At 63.1% G+C, this 18,955-nt stretch overlaps 2 protein-coding genes across 8 annotated transcripts; both read right to left on the minus strand.

Annotated features, from left to right (window-relative positions):
- Window positions 1-1,496: 1,496 nt before the first annotated feature.
- On the minus strand, window positions 1,497-15,817 carry ZBTB7B (zinc finger and BTB domain containing 7B). 6 transcript variants are annotated; one of them, XM_063420579.1, is made up of 3 exons: window positions 15,693-15,817; window positions 3,680-4,683; window positions 1,497-2,903 (listed from the first exon to the last, which is right to left on the minus strand). In XM_063420579.1, exons 2-3 carry the CDS (start codon window positions 4,672-4,674, stop codon window positions 2,483-2,485), a joined length of 1,416 nt encoding a protein of 471 aa, XP_063276649.1. In that variant the 5' UTR covers window positions 4,675-4,683; window positions 15,693-15,817; the 3' UTR covers window positions 1,497-2,482. The 6 variants fall into 6 exon arrangements, with proteins under 6 accessions (XP_063276649.1, XP_063276645.1, XP_063276647.1 ...); XM_063420575.1 differs by lacking the exon at window positions 15,693-15,817 and adding an exon at window positions 14,343-14,846; XM_063420577.1 differs by lacking the exon at window positions 15,693-15,817 and adding an exon at window positions 14,282-14,437.
- An 810-nt stretch (window positions 15,818-16,627) lies between these two features.
- On the minus strand, window positions 16,628-18,938 carry LOC134562934 (mothers against decapentaplegic homolog 6-like). Of its 2 annotated transcripts, none has more exons than XM_063420592.1 (4): window positions 18,793-18,938; window positions 18,026-18,439; window positions 17,797-17,895; window positions 16,628-17,163 (listed from the first exon to the last, which is right to left on the minus strand). In XM_063420592.1, the coding sequence occupies exons 2-4, from the start codon at window positions 18,417-18,419 to the stop codon at window positions 16,628-16,630; spliced, it is 1,029 nt and encodes a 342-aa protein (XP_063276662.1). In that variant the 5' UTR covers window positions 18,420-18,439; window positions 18,793-18,938. The 2 variants fall into 2 exon arrangements, with proteins under 2 accessions (XP_063276662.1, XP_063276661.1); XM_063420591.1 differs by having other exon boundaries at window positions 17,782-17,895.
- Window positions 18,939-18,955: the final 17 nt, after the last annotated feature.

The raw sequence follows: 18,955 nt of genomic DNA on the forward strand, positions 1-18,955 counted from the left end.
AGCAAGGACCTTTTCAATATGACTGGCTGCACACCGAGGAGTAGTCAAGATGCCAGAATTTAGGGGATGAACCTTTACAGGAACCAGGCAAAACCAGTATGTTGATGGCAGATTTATGAATACAGGTAAGTTACCCCTGGTGGGATGGAAGAAATCAGTGGTATGCCCAAGGGTCTGTGTAAAGGACCCCCAGGATGGCATTAACCCATAGAGCATCACCCTGTTCCCACAAGTCTCCTGCCCTCACCTGCCTCACTTGCTTCTTGGGCATCTAGCTGCTGGGTTTCAGCACCTGCATCACACCTGGCTGCAAAGGTAGGAGCCCCCACAGCTTGGAGACCCCTCCTCAGAAAGTTCCACATCCCTCCTGACAGCCCCGTTTTCCACAGGATTGTATTTCAGTGAGTGCTACGCAGCCCTGAACAACACCTGCTCCGTCTGCATGGCCCCCCTGAGCTACCCGGACTCTGGGGATGAGGAGATGTGAGCAGAGGGGTGCTGGGAGCCCTCCCGAGCCTGGAGGGCTGCAGCGGGTGTGGGGGGCTGCAGCTCACCCCTGCCCTCTCCTGGCCCTGCAGGGACTCCAGTGACGAGGAGACGCCGAGGCTGTGGCTGGGTGCTGTGCAGGCACTGCGGGGCCAGGAGCGAGGGCGGCAGCTGCTGCAGCGCATCAAGGACATGATAAAGGGCCAGAGACTTCCCCCCAGAACAGCTGCCCACCTGTGAGCCCAGGAGGAGGAAAACAGCGAGAAGAGTGACATGGGCAGCGTTGGGGTGACCAGCAAAGATTGCTCTGCAGGTGAGGGCTGGCTGTGGAGGTGGTAATGCCCCCTGTTCTCCCCAGCACTGGGGATGCTGATGCCAACACTGTGCTCCTCTCTCCCAGCAAGACTTCAACTACCAGCAGCAGGCCAAGAACAGTGAAAGTGAGGGCAAGGGCGCAGTGACAGCACGATAGTGCCGTGTGGCAGCAAAAACACGTCTCCAGGTGCTGGGATGTGGCTGGAGCTCCACCAGTGCAGCAGAAGGTGAGAGTCACTGGGTGGGGAAGGGCTGGTGAATAAATCACCTGGTTTTCAACCACCACAGTCCTGGTACTCTGAGCTGGAATCCATCATTCCGTGGTGGTCCTGACCTTGTGATACCCCAGCTCCACGCTGCCCCTGGCTCCATCCCTGCTGTGACACCAGCCTCCCAATGTCCCTGAGTTCCCACCTCCAGCACCTTGGTGCCACTATCTCCATGCCCACTGTGCTCCAGCCCCTACACATTCCTGTCCCCAGCCTTTATGGTATCCCCACTACCATCCCAGTGGTGCCCCAACCCCATGCTGACCCACACCCTTCAATGTCCCTCTCCCCACACATGGTGGCCCCTCCCCATCCCTGCAGTGCCCCAGACTCTCAATGTCACTGTGCCCAGCCCCAAAGTGGCCCCAGTCTGAGCTGCTCCAGGACAGGGTTGCAGAATGGACAGACAACTGGACAAGCGGGAAGTCCCTGCTTCTCCGTTTATTACCAAGCAGCCTTCGTTTAAAAAAAAAAACAACAAACACAGACATACAAACAGGCAGAGGCGGCCTGGAGGGGCGGGGGCCGCCCGCCCATGGTTTGTTTGGTTCCTGACACCAGAGAGGTTCAAGTAGCCGAAAAGGTTCAAGTTCACCATAAGGCACTTTAAAGCCATGATAGGACCAGAGCCCCCCCGACTCCATCACCCCTCCCGGCATCCCATGGCAGATGTGGAGTCCGGGCAGCGCTGGTGGTTGGCAGCAGAGGGGCTGTGGGGGGGAATATATTACATCATCTTTTTAAATATAGATAAAACTCTTCTCGTAGACAAATAGTGCCGGTCCCCCACATCCCCAGGGAGGCTGTGCCCTGCGGGGGGCATGTGCAAAGGACAGAGGGGTGACCGTGGGGGCCTGGCCACCCCAGGGAAGGGGGGTCCCACAGGGCCGGGGGCTTCTGGAAGGGGGAAGGGTCTGGGGGGGGCCGGGGCTGCCCCACACCCGGGTGGGCTCACCCAAATAGTGCAACCAAGAAAAAGCAGCCAGGAGTGCAGGGGCGAGGGGGGCTCGCCGGGGAGGGGCTGCTTGGAGTGGGGAGGTAGGGACAAGCTATGCACAGCGCAGGGCAGTGCCCCCCCCTTCATGACTGGGGAGAGGATGGGGGGGGCTCTCCCCATCTGGGGGAGGGCCTTGGTCCATGGGTGCCCCTGCCCAGTCCTGGTATCCACGAGGGGTTTGGTGGGGGGATTTTGAAGTCCCAATCCCCCCATCACCCACTGGGCACGACCAGGTGGGCCTGGGAATGGTGGGGGGTGGTAGGGGCCTCCCACCCCCTTGTGCAAATAGGCCGAGGGGAGTTTCCCCCTTTGCATAACTAGGAATGAACTGTGACAGGAAAAACAGGAATAGAAACCCCAGTGGGCACGATACAGCTCGGCATGGAACAGCACGACACCTGCCGTAGCATCAGCCCTATGCCGTCTCCACCGGCACAGTACCATCTGGCTGTGGCCCTTCCTCACCCTCCACCTCCTCTTCCTCTTCCTCAGGCTGCCCTGGAGCCCAGTAGCGGGCAATGGAGAGGCGCAGCCCCTCCAGACGCCCATTGGAGAGGTCGAGGCCAGGGGGCCCAGTGGGTGGTGGAGGTGGCTCATCGCGGCGGCGGCGGCGGGTCCGCACCTCCAGGCAGTTCTGGCCCTTGAGGTGCCGCTGGAGGTGGTCGTCCTTGGCGAAGGCCTTGTGGCAGAGGTAGCACTCATAGGGCCGGGCACCTGTGTGCAGGTGCATGTGGTTCTTCAGGTCATAGCTGTGCAGGAAGCGGGCACTGCAGTGCTGGCAGGAGTAGGGCCGCTCACCTGTGTGCTTCCGCATATGGATCTTCAGTTTGTCATTCCTGGATTTTGGGACACACAGGGAGATATTGGCATTGAGTAGCTGACATGCCATCCAACCACAGCGGGGAGGGCAGTGATGCTGAAAGCCCAGCAAGGGACAGCAGGGATGCTCTGCAGGGCACAGGGTTCTGGGTGCTTGACGGGGCAGGGGACCATTGTACAGCTGCATGGCTGATGCAGCTGGCTCCTGGAAGGGGGCATGCTGCTGGGTACCCCAGGATGGTCTGGCAGTGCTTACATAGTGTGGAAGACTCCCCTGGACCTGCACCAAAACCATGCTGGGGCTGGCAGATGATGTTATGGGTGCCATCACAGGTATCAGGCCTTGGTTGATCTGGCAGCACTCAGAGAGTGCAGAACACCCATTGACCTGACTTCACCAGCAGGTATGGCAGAGGGACAACACAAGAGATGCTACTGGGTACCTTAGGTCAGTCCAGCAGCCCTCATGAGGTGCAAGGCTCCACAACCCCACTGAACCACAACAGAACTTGCAAGGGGTGCCACGGAGGATGCCATTGGGTACCCTGTGTTGGTCCAGAGCACTCATGGGGTGCAGAAGACCCTCTGAATCTGCACTGCACTGGCAGAGGGGTGCTGTGCAGTATGCCATCAGGTACCCCAGTTTGGTCTGGCAGCAGTCAGGGGATGCAGAAGACCCCCAAGAACCATGCCAAGCCTGCGGCCAGGCTCCGGTAGGACTGGCAGGGGGAATGCCATAGGGGACGTCATTTGGTATATATCAGGCAGGGAAAGTCCATCCAGCAGCACTCACCGTGTGAATCGGACTCCGCAGACCTGGCAAGCGAAGGGCTTCTCGCCCGTGTGCGTGCGCATGTGGCGAGGCAGCTTGCCGGCACCATGGATGACCTTGTGGCAAACGGGGCACTCCTGGGGCATCTGCGAACGGCGCTTGCGCACCAGCTTGTCGGGGCTATCCAGCCCGGGCGCCAGCGACTCATGGTGCAGTGAGCTCAGATATGCCATCAGGTCGGGGTCAATGGCGTCATCATCAGAAGCGGCCTCCTCAGGGGACAGGGGGGGCTGGTAGGGGAAGGGGAAGGGGTGTGGGGGTAGCTCCTCCTCCTCAGGCAGCTCGAAGCTGTCGTAGGGCAGGGGCAGCCCCTCAGGCAGAGGGGGCGAGGGCAATGGAGCGGGCAGCGGGGAGCTGCCAGAGCCCTCAGCCTCAGTGGGTGGCTCCTCGGCATGGTTGTTGAGCCGGGCACCACGGGCTTGCAGGAACTTGCGGGTCTTCTTGCTGCGCCGGGGGGTGGGGCGGGGGGGCGGTGGGGCAGGCACCTCACCCTCGGGGAGGGTGGAGAAAGCCTCCAGGTAGCGGCGGGCACGTTCGCAGTCGCCATCATCGGGGCCAGGAGCCTCCAGCCCACTGCCCTGCAGGATCTCCACACAGGCAGCGATGACACAGGGGATCTCCAGCAGCCGGGCAGCACGCAGCACCTCACCCATGTTGGCGCTGCTTATAGTCAGCGTGGCTGTGTAAGCAAACTCCAGCAGTGCACCAAGTGCCTCTGGCCCCACAAAGTCCAGCTCACAGACCTCCTGCCCTGGCCCCGGCCCTGCAAAAAGCTTCTTGAAATAGCGGCTGGAGGCAGCCAGGACAGCACGGTGGGTGCGGTACTCCAGCCCCTGAGTCTTGATGGTGACGTCGCAGAGCAGCCCCAGCTGCCGTTGCTCGTTCAGGCAGCTCAGCAGCTCGCTGCTGTGCTCAGGGAAGGGGATGCCGATGAGGTCATCCTCTGGGCTGGCCATCGTCCTCACCTGCAGGAAGGATAGGATGCTGCCTGACTGATAGAGGCTCATCGCTCTCAGGAGAGAGCACTTGGAAGAAACCCTGCAGCTGGAGCATTGCTGCCATGAAGCCAGGGCACCGGGAACCCTCCATGTACGTGCTGGGTGGTACTGGGTTTCAGTGGGACACTAAACTGTGGTAGGCTTGGGGCCCGCGGTCTGCCCTCAGTTCCCTCCATGCTATGTAAAGGCTGGCAGGCACAAGCCCCCCCACCACAGGCCCCCACACTTCCTTCCCTACCACCAGCACCCAGCCACCCGCACCACCACAGCAAAGGGGGAAATCTCAGCATGGGGCCTGTGAATAGCACCAAGGTGCAGCACTTCCTGTGCCAGCCCACCCACAATCCCCCCAGCCCACTGCCATGGCCAGGTGCAGCCACTGCCTCCGAGCAACCCCATCCTGGAAACGTGGGCCTCACTGGCAGGAGGCATGGGTGGGTGGGCAAATGCTGGGAAGAGCACTCTGAGGGCCGGGGGCCGTCCCATGGAGCCCATCTGGGCTGGGAACAGGGGCCACACTTCCTGCCACGGCAGATTAGGATCAGCACTCGTGCTGCCGGTTCCTGCCCCCGCTCCTGGTTGGGACTGGGCCCCCTCCCTCCCCCTCTGTGCCCCAGCCCGGGGCCACTCCTCGCCCAGCCAAGCCCAGCCTGCACCAGTCAGGCCTTTCCCACGCTGCGGCTGGCAGAGCTTGGCCTCAGCCCTAAACCCAGCACTGCTCACACTCCCACTGTGGTCCCCATGGTGCAGCACCAGAGACCCATGTGTTCATGTGGAGCCGGCACAGGTGGGAAGGGAGAGCCCATGACCCTCACAACCTGTAGGCAGGGTGCAGGCAGCAGTGGCATCTACAGGGCTGCAACCTGCCCTGTGTGATACCATGCCCTTGTGGCCAGCCAGGCTGCTGGGTGACACTGGTACTGCTGAGTGACAGTGGGATGGGAGTCTAACAACTGCAGCCTGGGGGAAGCAGAGGTGGGTACCACCTCTGGGTTGTGGCTCTTGGTGCTGCCAGAGTTGTAGCATGCCAAGCCTAGCCATGGTGGACAGTGGCATGTGGCATTTGCCATCATTAAGCCATGACAGCAACACTGAGCCATGCCAGGCCCGTCCACCCCAAACCCACCATGCCGTGCCAAGCCACACTGTGCCGTTGGCAGGAGGGCGTGGGTGACGTGCCCCCTCTTGCCCATGGAGGGGCGGCGCGGCTGACGGCCCCCGGCACAGGGGCCCATCCCCAAGCCGGCCACTCCCTGCGCTTGGGTGGCTGCCAGCTGGGGCTGCCTCGGCAGGCAGCTGGGAAAGGCCCCGGAGCAACCGGCTGTGGAGCCGCCCCAGCCGCTGCCGAGCAGGCCCGACCGGCACGGCAGGCAGCAGCCACCCCTGAAACTGGGAGCCAGGCAGTGCCGACCGCCTGGGACGCTGGCGCCAGCACCCACGGCCAAGCCCCCCTCCTTGGCAGGAGTTCATCCCACCACTGGTTGAGGTCCCCTCTGCCTGCTGAGGTGGGGGTGATCGGATTAGGGGTGATTAAACCATCAGGGCCCTGGGAGCCAACAGGCAGTGACAGTCCCCCGTGGGATTAGGCAGGATTAGCTGCAGGGGCAGGATTAAGTAGGGGGGCAAGTACCCCATGCCACAACTTGGGCAGCTGGAGAGGGATGACAAGGATGTGGCGCCTGCCAAGGTGGCCCAGAGCCCCATGGACCCCCAGGATTGTCACAGGCAATGGTCACAGGATAGGGTGGCACTGTGTTCTCCAACACTGCCTCCCTCAGCAACAGCTGCCCTGGTCCCCACAGCACCTCCAGCCCCACAAGACACCTGGGCACAGGGCACCCACAGACTCACAAGACTGATGGCACCCAATGGCATGTGCCTGGGGTGTCTGGACGCAGGGCAGCGGCTGAGACCCCATCATATCCCAGCAGGTGGCAGGGTGCTCTGAGGGACAGGCATGGTCACCAGCCTCATCCTGTCACTGTGCAGATGGATACAGCCTCAGTGCTACCAATGCCACAGAAACTGCCAGCAGAGGTCTGGTAAGGGAGTTGGGACCCCTGTGAGCAGCCACAGGACTCGATGCCAGCAGACACAGCTGCAGGGCTGGGGTAGGGTGAGGGCGAGGTAGTGGTGACAGGAGGGGGATTTTCCATCGCACCAAACCACCTATTACGGCTCTTTTGCTGACACCCCCACCCCCCGCACATCCTCCTCACTGGAGTGAAGTCACATGCTGAGCGGGTGCTGCCGTCGAGGAGATCACCGCAGTGATAAGGAAATGGCAGAGGATGAGGTGTGAGGGGACTGGAGCCGCCCCCGGGACCCCAGTATTCCCTGGCTGGTGCTGGAGATCATGGCTGGGAGGGGGCAGGCGGTGATGCCCATGTCCTCACCATGCCAGAGCTTTCTCAGTTACATCAATGCTGTGGCTGAGCACATTTTGGCAGCATCCAAATGGGACTGAGGGAAGGGGGAGTTGCTCCCCATACTGAGCTAGCTCCCAAGCAGGTTGGGTGGCAGCAGGAACAATGTCTGCCTGGGTCACCTTGACATCCCTCTGCCAGCCCATGCCAACAACCATGGCCAGGGTCCACCCACCTGCCAGCTCCCTCCATCCTAAGGGTCCAGCCACCCAAGCAGAGCCGTGGACAGTGGGGTGGGGCCCCTGCAGCACCCATCCTGCATGGGGATGGGCTGTGTCCCATGCCACCAAGTGGGGATGGCACCCTGGCTGAGGGCACAATGCCAGCCTGCGCTGATGACTGGGCCAGTGGGAGCACAGTGGGAGCTGTAAGGTGGGAAGGGGTGTCTGGGGGAATCTCCTGACTTATTCCCCTATGGCGAAGGAGGACAGAGGCCCTGGGGAACACAATCCCACCCTGGGCTGCTGCCAAGTGCCTCTTATTTCAGTCACAAGAGTCACAAATGCTATCGAGGGACTTCACAGCCCCATTGGGGAGAATGAGTCACCCAGGAAGGGGAGCGCAGTGCAGTGTTGCCCCAGCCCCTCACCCCATGGGGCCTCTCGCCCTTTGGGAACTGGGACGTAGACCCAGGAATCTGGGCTGTGCAAGCCCCCCACCCTGCTACTGCCCTGCCTGAAACCAACTGGGAGCAGCATGGCCCTGTGCCAATGGCCACAGTGTGGAGGGTGGTGTGGCTGCATGGCAGGGGCTGTGCAGTCCCTCCGTCGGCTCAACAGGGAAGGTGGTGGCCGGGGTCTGGCTCAGTTGGTGAGCCTGTAGCAAGCATATGCTGGGGGTCCCATTGCTGGAGGAAGTAGGGTCTTTGAAACAAGAAAAGAATGAGACAAAAGGTTTGGACATGAAAGAGGATAAACAGTCCCCCATCCCACAGCACTGAGAGTGAGCCCCATGGCACTGTTCAGGCCCCCGATACTGGCCAGCTCACCCACAGAGATCCCAGGCAGAGCCATGTGCTATGCAGCCATGGGACATTAGCCATTGGCAATGAGAAGGGGTTGGGGCACTGTGGCTCACTTCAGTGCCCAGCTAGCATTGCAGCTGGGGCCCAGTGCCAGCCCGGCACGATAGCTGCCATAGAGGCCGGGCACAGGGCATTCCTGTTACAAAGGAGCAGGACTAGCGATATTGCCAGAGCCACTCCTGGTATCTGTGGCAGGGACAAGAAGCAAAGTCCCCATGCCGCCCACCCAGCCTGCTGGCACTGTGCTGGCATCCTGGCCCCCTCCTTTGTCAAAACCTACCCCACTGCCACATCCAGCTGCCTGACATTGCCACTGTAGGGTGTGGGCCCTGCTCTGCCAAACCAAAGTGACCCAGATCTTACCACCCATCCCATCCCAAACCAACCCAAACCAACCCACCACCAGCAAGGGTAGTGTAGTGCTCAGGCAACACCAACATCTCACAGCCTACTGGTGCCAAAGCAGCTGGCCCAGATCTCCAAGTGCCTAGTGGTACCACACTGGGTCCCCACCCCCCCTGACAACTTCCTCCACCATACAAGCCAGTGATGGCAGGGTGGGTGTGTAGCTCACCTGCCCCGTGTCCCGGAGTGGCTCAGCGCTGCGTCGCGGCCAGGCTGGCAGCCTGCGAGTGGCAGGGAGGGGAAAGCAGGGTGCTGTGTGAACTTGGCCCCGCTCCCCGTTGCACTTGAGCTCAGGATCCCACCTCAAAAGGAGTCGACGCCCACACCCCGGGTCACGCACCTCCCAGCCCCACTTCCCAGAACACACACGGCATTAACTCTTTGTGGCCGGTACTGTGCCATCGCGGGGTGCCGACCCGGAATGAGGCAGGGCGCATCTCCTGGCCCACACCCACAGGAGAAAATTCCCAGCACTGCCAGCACAGGCACCCTGTACCATAAGTATGCCTTCCCCGCCACTAGCATTGTCTCCAAGCCGTCTGCCCCTCTCCCCCGTGCCGAGGCATCATACAGGCTCTCACCTTCTCCTCTGCCCCAAGGCAGGGCGCTGGGTGCTCGCCACTGGCCGTCGCCAGCCTGGCCGAGCTGGGAGGGTGCCTGCGCTTGGCGGGAGCAGGGCAGGGCTCAGTGCAGCATGCTGCAGCCTGCCCGGCCAGCCCTGGAGCCACCCCCCAGTCCTATGGATTCTTGTTCTGCTCTGCCCTTGGAGTGTGCTCCTGAGGTCCCATGGGGAATGTGGGAAGCAGTGACGGCCCAGCTGGACTATGCTGCCTGATCCCCTCCACTCTCTGGGCAGGAGCACTCATGGGCTCCCCATCCAGACTGCAGATTCACGCAATCCCCCCATAATTACACCCTCTGTCCCCAGCTAAACAGCAATTAGCAGCCTGGAGAGTGCACCCCACACCCCACCACCAGCACCAGCACCCGCCCAGGCCACCCACGCCAGACCGGTCAGGGGCACCTGCACAGCAGCACCCTGGCATGGCCCTGGATAGGCTCCAGGCACCATGCTGGTGCTGTGTGTAGCAGGAGGCCAGCAGAAAGGGGAAGAGTCCCACACCAGCTGGACAGCAAAGGGCCTCTGGCCCAGCCCCAGCAATGTTTATGGAAAGAGCTAGGTTGTGCAAGAACCCATGGGCAGGCAGTGGAGATGGCAGGTGGACAGAGGGACATCGCCAGTGTACCTCCATGGTATCCCACCTCTCCCATCACTGTGGACCATGTGCTGGGCAGGAGCCAGAGAACACGAGCTGCCCAGTGCCCGGAGGGCAGGCAGCACAGAGCCAGTGGCAGCAGGGTTGTGAGCAGCATTGCCCACGACACTGCCCCAATGCTCCAGGCCAACCAGCTGCCCAAATGGGAGACACAAAAGAGAGCACAGCCCTGGACAGCATCTGCGAGAGGGAGGGAGGGAGGATGGGAGGGAAGGAGGAGGGATGTGGCACCTGCTGCCAACCCTTCCCCTGCCCTTTGTTCCCCATAAAGGAGGGGAATGGCGCCAGTCCCCCCTGGCCCAGGTGTGCCAGGTGCTAAGGGCGGGAGATAAGGTGGGCGAGGCAGGCAGGGAGGGGCATAGCATGGCATGGGCACGCAGCCCTGAGTCAGGGTTCCTACTGGTGGCCAGGATGGGGTGAGTCACCGTGGCCCCCCCACCCTGGGGGTGTTGCAACCACCCAGGCACTGGCCACAAACTGCTGCTCGCCCTGGCTGGGGGGGCATAGGACTGCCTGTATGGAGGGCCAGGTGGGGAGGTGCTGGCCTGTGGGGAAGATAGGCTAACCTCCATCCATCCATCCATCCATCCATCCATCCATCCATCCATCCATCCATCCATCCATCCATCCATCCATCCATCCATCCATCCTCCTCCAAGCTCCACCCTTGCCTTGGCCAGTGGCACCCAGTGTCACCAGTGATGGAACATGGCCTCATCCCAGCTCCTCTTCCAACAGCAGGATGGACAATCCCATCTCCTGCATCACCTCTGACACAGAGCAGCACCCTGGCCTGCCAGGGCATGGCCTGCCATGGCCACATGCTTGCCCAGGGCATGTGGCCTCTGTGTGTCACCTCTGGCCTTCCCAGTGTGTGAAGGAGATGGCTGAGGCACAGGCAGAAACATGGAAAGGGGAGGGAAGGGGGGAAGGAAGGAGGGAAGGAAGGAGGGAAGGAAGGAGGGAGGGAGGGAGGGAGGGAGGGAGGGAGGGAGGGAGGGAGGGAGGGAGGGAGGGAGGGAGGGAGGGAGGGAGGGAGGGAGGGAGGGAGGAAGGGAGGAAGGGAGGAAGGGAGGAAGGGAGGAAGGGAGGAAGGGAGGAAGGGAGGAAGGGAGGAAGGAAGGAAGGAAGGAAGGAAGGAAGGAAGGAAGGAAGGAAGGAAGGAAGGAAGGAAGGAAGGAAGGAAGGAAGGAAGGAAGGAAGGAAGGAAGGAAGGAAGGAAGGAAGGAAGGAAGGAAGGAAGGAAGGAAGGAAGGAAGGAAGGAAGGAAGGAAGGAAGGAAGGAAGGAAGGAAGGAAGGAAGGAAGGAAGGAAGGAAGGAAGGAAGGAAGGAAGGAAGGAAGGGTTCTGCCAGCAACCATCCTGGGACAGGCAGGCTCACCTACAACTGGGCCTGCTTGCTAGCCCCAGGGTGAGCTGGCTCTGGAATGGCTGGCCCTGCAGCACAGTCACGGGAACCCCTTGGAGGGCAGCCAGACCCCCTGGGTCCCACTGTGCTGCATGGCCCCAAGGGGCCCCCCCAGCTGGTGGCACCTCCTACTCAATATGCAGGGTTCATGTCCTCACAGTACCTCGGAGACTGAGCATTGCCAGTGGCACAGGCTGGGCCCCAGTGCTCCATTCTGGCACCAGGGTGGTGCTGGTCCTGGTGGGGTCACCTGGCAAGGACAGTGCCAGCCCACAGCCCCCCCTCCACACCCTCCAAAATAGCCCGGCTTCCGCCCCCACGGCAGCTGCCTGCTGCCAGCTCCCTGTTGCCCACGGCTGATCCCGGGGAGGGAAGGGGGGCAGGCGATTCTAATCCCCCCCTGCCCCCCCCAAGCCCACACAGCACTGACAGTGAGGCCATGCCTGCCACAGTCACTCACATAGTGCCATTGATAAGACCCCAGCCAGCCCTGCACCAGGGGGAGGGCAATGGCCCTATGGCTCCACAGTGGAGCAGGCAGGGGCAGCCTCCGTGGAGCCCCTCTGTGGGACATGGAGCTGTCTCCAAGGCCCACCACGATGTCTGCAGCACACCAGCTGCCTTGTGCCGCCTGAGCAGGACACAGGAGTCTTTTCCCTTCTCTTCCTTGGCCCTGCAGCGGGGCTGATGATCCTCCTGTCCACTTTTGCTATGGCTCCAAGCCCTATGCCCTGATGGTTGCCCATGGGAGGAGAATCAAAGCAAAATTGCTGGGATGCCACTGTACCCAACGAATGTCAGCCAACACAGCCACATTCTCCACCCTGCTGGTGTTCAGTTTAGACAGTGCCTGGCACCCACCTGCCTGGGACCTGGCAGCAGGACCTTCTTACCCACTCCCCACTCCAGCTGCTGCCCATGGAGCCTGGGGACATGATAGAGACAGCTCAGCAGAGTGAAGCATGCAGCCAAGGCTGCCAGGAGAGGCCAGAGCTCGCCTGACCTACTTCTCCTTCCGCATCACCTGCTTTCATTTTCCCTTACCCTGACTGGTCCCCCTGCCTGCCCATGGCTCCATCAAGTCATGCCACTAGCTCTGAGGATACAAGTCATCCAGGTACCATGGCTCCCACCGCACCATCCTGACCTCCACGTCAACTGACCTCCCCAGCCCTGGGCACGAAGCATGGCCAGGTGCCCTGAAGGTCAGTGGCCACAGCCCCGGCACCACCACCCCCCCACCCTGCCTGCATGGCTACCCAAGCACCATCTTGCTGGCACAGAGCAAGTTTGACGGGTCTCAGCCCAGCCCCTTGCCAGGTCCTCTAACCGCCCTGGGGCTTGCTGGGGTGTGGACATGCAGCTCCTGGGGCATGTCAGGGACGCCAGTGCTGCCACGGGGAGCCAGGCGGGCGCCAATCCTCCAGACGGGACGGCCGCTCCCACCGGCACCATGGGAAGGCAGTGGTGATGGCGCTGGGGGAGCGCAGGCTCCCGGGGGCTCCTGCCAGCAGCCCACACGCTGCCAGGAGAGATTTCTCCCTGGTTTCATCATCCACTGCCTGCCCTGAAGGAGAAGTTCCTGCTTCACGCATAGGGCAGCAGCCACCCCTCAAGGGCTGGGGTGCAGCACGGGCTGCACTGGTCCCGCATGCCCTGCTGTGCCCACTCTCCGCCCCTGTGTGCTCAGGCCTGTCGTGCTCGTGCCACGTGTGCACTGAGGGTGCACGGCACCAGCTGGCAGAGCCATGTTGCCACAGCCTCGGGCTCAGCACCACAGTGCTGGGGGCAGCCTGAGGCCAGACAGGGCATCTTGGAGGGCCCCCAGGACCCAACACTAATATGCCCCCCCACACATATACCTGTCACCTCCCTATGCTCACCTCTGCACCCATCCCCGGCATGGGCACTCCCAGCCCTGCTGCCCCACACTCTGCGCTGTGCCAGAGTTTACCCTTCTCCATGCATCCACTTTAAGTTCCTGAGCTCAGTCCCTCCTCTGCACCCAGCACCAGCATCGCCACTGAAGCCTTGAGTCACTGCAGTTGCCGTGTGCCTCCGGCAGTGCCGGGGATCCCAGCCTGCTCCCCACTCTTACTAGCCCGCCTGTGGTGGGAGAAACTGAGGTACATTGCGACTCACCCCACGACAAAACTGGCACTGTGTCCCCTCGCCAAGTGAACGCAGCCACGGATCTAGGGCGGCTGTGGCCCAAGACGTGGATCTGCTCCGGCAGGAGGGTAAATACCGCACCCCGCCCCGGGCAAACAGCGGCCAGGGGCAGCCAGCCAGGGGGACGAGGACAGGTACGGCAGGGCTGGGCACACGGGGCAGAGTCCACCGGTGCTTAGCAGGTGCTACCACGACACCGATCCCAGTGGGGACCACTGCACAGCCGAGCAGTGAGGTACCCACTGCTGCTGGCAGTGTGCCAGGTACAGGGCTCACCAGCGTGGCACAGCGTGCTGGGACACTGGGATACCCTCCAGGTCTACCAATACCGGTGCAGAAGGAGCTCCTTGAGTTGCCTTCCTCCTGCAACGGTGCTGTCCCTACCCGGTGCACCAGGCATGCCGCCAAGACGCTCAGCAGATTAGGAACGTGGGGTGGCAGCACCCAGTCACCCGTGGGAGACCTGCGGGGGACCCTGGCTGGACAGAGCAGCACCGCAACAGGACCAGAGCGGCGGCTTGGCAGCCGCCCCGGCACGCAGCGGGGACCTGCCGATGTCACAGATTTCCCGCAGCCCCGTGCGCAGGGACCGGGAACAGCCCACGAGTGACACCCCCCGCCCCACGGGCGACGTGTCCATCGGCTCCTGCGGCGGGCGGGGAGAGAGGGGCTGTGCAGCGATCCGCGCGCCAGCCGTGCCCGCCCGCAGCATCCCAAATCAACGCGACTCACCACAACTGGGCGGCAAAAGCGGTCGCCGCACCGGTCCCTGTCCCGATCCCGCTGCCGGTAGGTCGGTACCTCCGCGCAGCCCCGCCGGTGGGTCTGTCCGCTCCCACCCACCGCCGCTCACCTGCGCGCCCCGCCCGAGCCACAGAGCGGTCCCGGAGCCACAGCTCCGCCTCCACCTTCACCTGCCGCCGCCGTGCCCCGCCCGCCTCCCGGCCACTGCCACTGCCGCTGCCGCCGCCGCCGCCGCCGGGGCTCCAGGAAGCGACCGCCTCCGCCTGCTCATTGGGCAGCGCACCGGCGGGCACGCGTCCGATTGGTGGGATGCCCCGCCCATCAGCCCCGCCACGCCCCCTTCGGGAGGGTGGGGGTCCTGCGGGCCCCCGGGACCGGGGTGCGCGGCTGGGGGCAGCTGAGTCAGGGTAACGGGAGCGGGCGGGGGTCGGCCCTCGGCCCGGGGAGGAGAGCACGGGACAGCCCCGGTACGGCCCCACTGACGCCGAGTGCGGTGCCAGGCGCCGAGCGCGCCCCGCCCGCTGCGGCCGCCCAGTGCCGGGGCCGGCATGGCACTGCCCGCTCCGCCCCACGGACACGGGGGGCGGGGAACCGGGCACGGGGGGGTAACAACCGAGAAGTGTGTACCGAGGGAGCGTTTGGAGTGCCGGGCATGGGAAACCGTGCATAGGGTGAGGTAGTGGGGCGGAGAGTCGAGCTCAGGGAACCGGGCACCGAGAAGCAGGCACCGCGGTACTGGAGTGGCGGGCCAGGGGGTACGGAGAGCTGGACAAGGAGAACGTGGCACCGCGGGGTGCCGGGCGCCTGGCAGGCGGGGGCGCGGAGGGGCGCGGCGCGGGGAGCAGCCCCCTCTTCTCGGCGTCACTGGAGCGGGGTGCGGCGGCCCCCAGCGGGGTGGTTCCTTCGCAGGTGCCTGGGCGCGGGCCCCGCGCAACCTGTTTGGCCGCTGCCGGCTCAGGGAGGCAGCGGTGGGCCCGAGGCTCACCTTGGCTCACCCCGCCCCCCCGCGCCTGGCTCGGAGCGCGGCCACTGCCCGGCGCTAGCGGAAAGTGTGAGGAGCCACCGCCGCTCCAGCGCTGCCAAGGCAAACACGGCCCCGCGCAGACGTTATGTCAGTGGGTGGCGGGGCCGCGCCTGGGCGCCGCGCCGGGACACTGCGTCGGGGCCGAGAACGGGACCACCCCCCTTCGCCAGGCCCCGGCACCGGGCACCTGCCGCCGCGCCTCGCTCAGCCGCCCGCTTCGCTCCCCCCAGCTCTGTCCCTCTGACCGTGCACCTGCATCCCCGTCGAGGGTACCGGTCCGCCAGGCTTCGGGCTTCCGAGGGGCGCAGGGAGGAACCCTCAGAACTACCTCACCCTCCGCATGCCACCGACCCCCGACTCCATCGCTCCCCGCCCGTCCCCCTCGGGCCACGGTTCGCCATAGCCGCTGCGTTCTGCCACTGCCTGCGGCTGTGCCTGCGATGTCTCTCTCTCCCTGCTTGCCCCGAGGCGACGCCGACGGTGCGGTCGCACTCACCTCTCACGGCGGGGCCAAGACCGGGGCCGGGCGGGGGCCGCGGGCTCAGCCGGGCCGGTGGCGTGGCAGGAAGGATCGGGTGGTCATCGCGGCCCGCGGTAGCTGCCTGCAGAGGGCACTGCTGGTTCCCGGAGCCGAACCCCGTGGGCGGCACCGATACGCGTAGGGACACGGGGCCTCTTGGTGCCGGTAGCACCGTTTATTTGGGTTAAAAACAGCAGACACGACTCGGGCAATCCGGGATCCCCTCGGCTGCACTTGCTCGGGGCTCCCCCATGCCGCCAGGACGGTTGAAGGATCTCTCGGGCCTGGTACCTACCTTGTGTAACCCTGAACCTGTCCCCACCCCAGGGGTGCTCACCTGCCCCCACCCTCATTCCACCTGCCTCACACCTATCCAGATGTTCTAACCTGCCCCACACTCCAGCTGTGCTCACCTGCCCCACCTCCCCAGCCGTGCCAGTTCACTCCCATTCCCCTTTCTGCACTGCACTTTCTGCAGTGACACCTAGGCCCACAGCTCCCCTCTCCTCCCCACTCTCTTCCACCTCCCTTCTCTCCTGCTCTCCCTGTCCCCAATGGCCCTGGATGCCACCCCCCAGGCCTGGCCCTGACAATGGGGACTCCTGCCTTATGCTTTACTTTTTTTACAAAAATAGATAAATTAATATAAATTTGAACATTAAAATAATATTTTTAAAAAGCTATTAAATAGCGCCCTGTGTCACTGAAAGCCCCATGGCTGGGGGAAGCAGGTGCTGGCAGCCATGCAGGGGGGGCACTGCATCTAGTCAATGCTCAGACAGTATCCAGAGCCAGGATGATCCTGCTGCAACATAGCCCTGGAAGACACAGGCTGGAGAACAGTAGAAGGGCCCTCCAGCTTGCAAACCTGCTTTGGGGGAGCTCCCTGGCAGCCCCCACCAGCCCCAGCCTCAGCATGGCTGGTTCAGCAGGACCTCAAGCCAGCATGGGCAGGAGGTGATGAACTGCCGGGAGTAGCAGGGTCCCCAGCCCTTGGCAAAGCTGATGCGGATGCAGTGGGGGTCACAGGGTCCCTCCCCAGGTAGCTGCCAGCCCCCTCTGTCCCCTGCCCACTCATAATCAAACACCTTTGCCGAGTAGCCAGGCAGCACCTTGAGGACAGTGAGCCCACAGGCACCAGGGGGGCTCAGGGTGGGTGAGCTGACAAAGATGGGGTGTTCGCTGCGGTTGTATGCCCAGACACCACTTGGCTCCCGGCTCAGCAGCAGCCCCTGGCCAATCTTGCCACGTGCCCGCCGGACAGCACAGCTGCGGTAGGCAGCTGGCAGCTGGGCCAGGCAGAACCCACTGCCCCATGGCAGCTCGCAGAAGACATTCACTGATGCCTCATGCACAGCGTAGAGGCGCCCCACACGTGTCCGGTACTCCCAGTAAGCCAGTTTGCACCAACAGCCATCCTTGATGGTGCTCCTCGAGAGGCTGGTGTCTGGCAGGGGAGAGCAGAGCTGTCACCACCAGGACATGACTGAGCCAAGCAGCTGGATGGGCCAAGGGGAGTGGGCACAGAGGGCGTATGAGGACAGAAAGAAGGCTGTGGCGTTCCAGGGATGCCTCAGTGCAGGGTCCTGCACTGTGTGTGTCTCTGGAGCTGTTCCCAGCCCCCAAGTACCATGGTGAAGGGGTGGAGGAGGGCTGTGAGGGGGGGTTGGTGGGGGAGGGGAAGATGGGGCAGTGGCAGTTAGTGGCCTTGGTGGCCAGCAGCCAGGCGGGAGCTGGGGCTGTGTGCGTCAAGACACATTGTGTGTGTCCCCAAAGGCAGCGTTTCCTCCAGCAGGGAGCATGGTGCTGCCAAAAATAACAGGAGCTTCAGTGGTGGGGGGGGAGGGTTGTTTGTGTCTGGGCCCAGGCTGCTCCCCCAGCAGGAACCCCTCATCCCATGCCAGCATCTTTTCCTCCTGCCGGGAGTGACTGCTGGTTCCATTCCCTGATTTTCATGTTCTGCCCCTCCAATCTCTGCTTCTGACTCAGGGGTTCAGTCCTGCCCAGTGCTCTCCTGCCTGCTGGGTGTGGCAGAGGGTTGTGGAGTGTGGTGGGCTCATCTTACCGCACCAGTCCCCACCATTGTAGCTGAACTCCAGGAGCTGAGTGCTGGGGGGTTGGGGCTCATCTGGCCAGGAGGGACTGCAGGATGCCTTCAAGTAGGAGTGTGGCAGGGTTTCTGCAGGGGAGAGAGAAGGAAATGAGAGGCTGGGAGTACATCCTGCCCCACTGGAGCCCTGAGACATTCCAGAGTGCAGGGGTCAGAGCCTGCATGGGCTAGGCAGCCTCCAGTGTTGCCCAGCACTCACCAGGTACAGCCAGGCGGCTGAAATGATGGGGGTTGCAGCACAGCACAGCCAAGTCCCCGCAGACCCCCTGGCCCCCTGTGCAGTAGCAGAAGTGCTTGAGCTCATGGGACTGGTGGAGATCAGGCCAGCGGAAGAGGCGACAGAGCAGGACTTGAGGGGGTAGTCCCTGCTTAACCCCTCGTGGATCCCCCCGTGGTGCCAAAACGCAGGCGGACTCCCAGGCGCCCCGGCTCTCCACCACCTGCACCAGCAGCTCCAGCTCCTCGTCCTTCAGCTTCTTGAAGAGGGCATGCGCTGCTGGTTTGAGGGCACTGGAGCCATCCTCAGGGCTGGCTGCTGCACAGCGCTGCCGCCACAGCCTCTGCACCAGCCCAGCACGGCGTGAACGGAACATGGGGTGGTCGTGGGGACCACCTGCAGGATGGAGACAGGCATCACCCCCCGTGCCCTGAGAGGACTGTAGGTCCAGAGGGTCCCAATGGGGACCCTGCTGCATCCTCCTGTGTCCTCCCAGATGCCTGGCAAGGCTGTTTTGCCTAGGTTTGCTGCTGTTTGAGGGCATGGTGCCACTTCAAGGGGTACTGGCATCCCCAGGGTCACATCAGACATGACCCCAAAAACAAGCCCCGCTGCTGGAGAACCTGCCTGTCCTGAGACAGTGAGGGCAGGGGTCCATATGCTCCTGCCCACAGCACCAGCCCACTCCCCTCACACCCCCCTATCATGGGGCTGGGCAAGAGGTCCCTGCAGAAGAGGGTTTCACTCACGGTGGGTGGTGGAGGTGGGTGAGAGGCTCCAGGGCACTGCATAGGTCTCTGTTCTCAGGGTGGCCGGCACTGCTCTGCCTGCCACACGTCACTGCCTGGACTTTTTCCTGTGCTGGGACACTCTCCCCTCCCCCGGACCTTTGTTTCAGGAATTCATTGATTT

The sequence above is a fragment of the Prinia subflava genome, chromosome 31 (genome assembly GCF_021018805.1).
Source record: "Prinia subflava isolate CZ2003 ecotype Zambia chromosome 31, Cam_Psub_1.2, whole genome shotgun sequence".
Taxonomy (NCBI): domain Eukaryota; kingdom Metazoa; phylum Chordata; class Aves; order Passeriformes; family Cisticolidae; genus Prinia; species Prinia subflava.

Coding starts and splice junctions, on each gene's coding strand:
- ZBTB7B (XM_063420575.1), bottom strand. CDS start 14,840: ATGCACGGTTTCCCATGCCCGGCACTCCAAACGCTCCCTCGGTACACA. Junction 4,684..14,342: donor GCGGGGCACGGCGGCGGCAG/GTGAAGGTGGAG, acceptor TCCTTCCTGCAG/GTGAGGACGATGGCCAGCCC. Junction 2,904..3,679: donor TGCGGAGTCCGATTCACACG/GTGAGTGCTGCT, acceptor CCCAAAATCCAG/GAATGACAAACTGAAGATCC.
- LOC134562934 (XM_063420591.1), bottom strand. CDS start 18,419: ATGTTCCGTTCACGCCGTGCTGGGCTGGTGCAGAGGCTGTGGCGGCAG. Junction 17,896..18,025: donor CAGCCGCCTGGCTGTACCTG/GTGAGTGCTGGG, acceptor TCTCCCCTGCAG/AAACCCTGCCACACTCCTAC. Junction 17,164..17,781: donor CAATGGTGGGGACTGGTGCG/GTAAGATGAGCC, acceptor CTCCCCTGCCAG/ACACCAGCCTCTCGAGGAGC.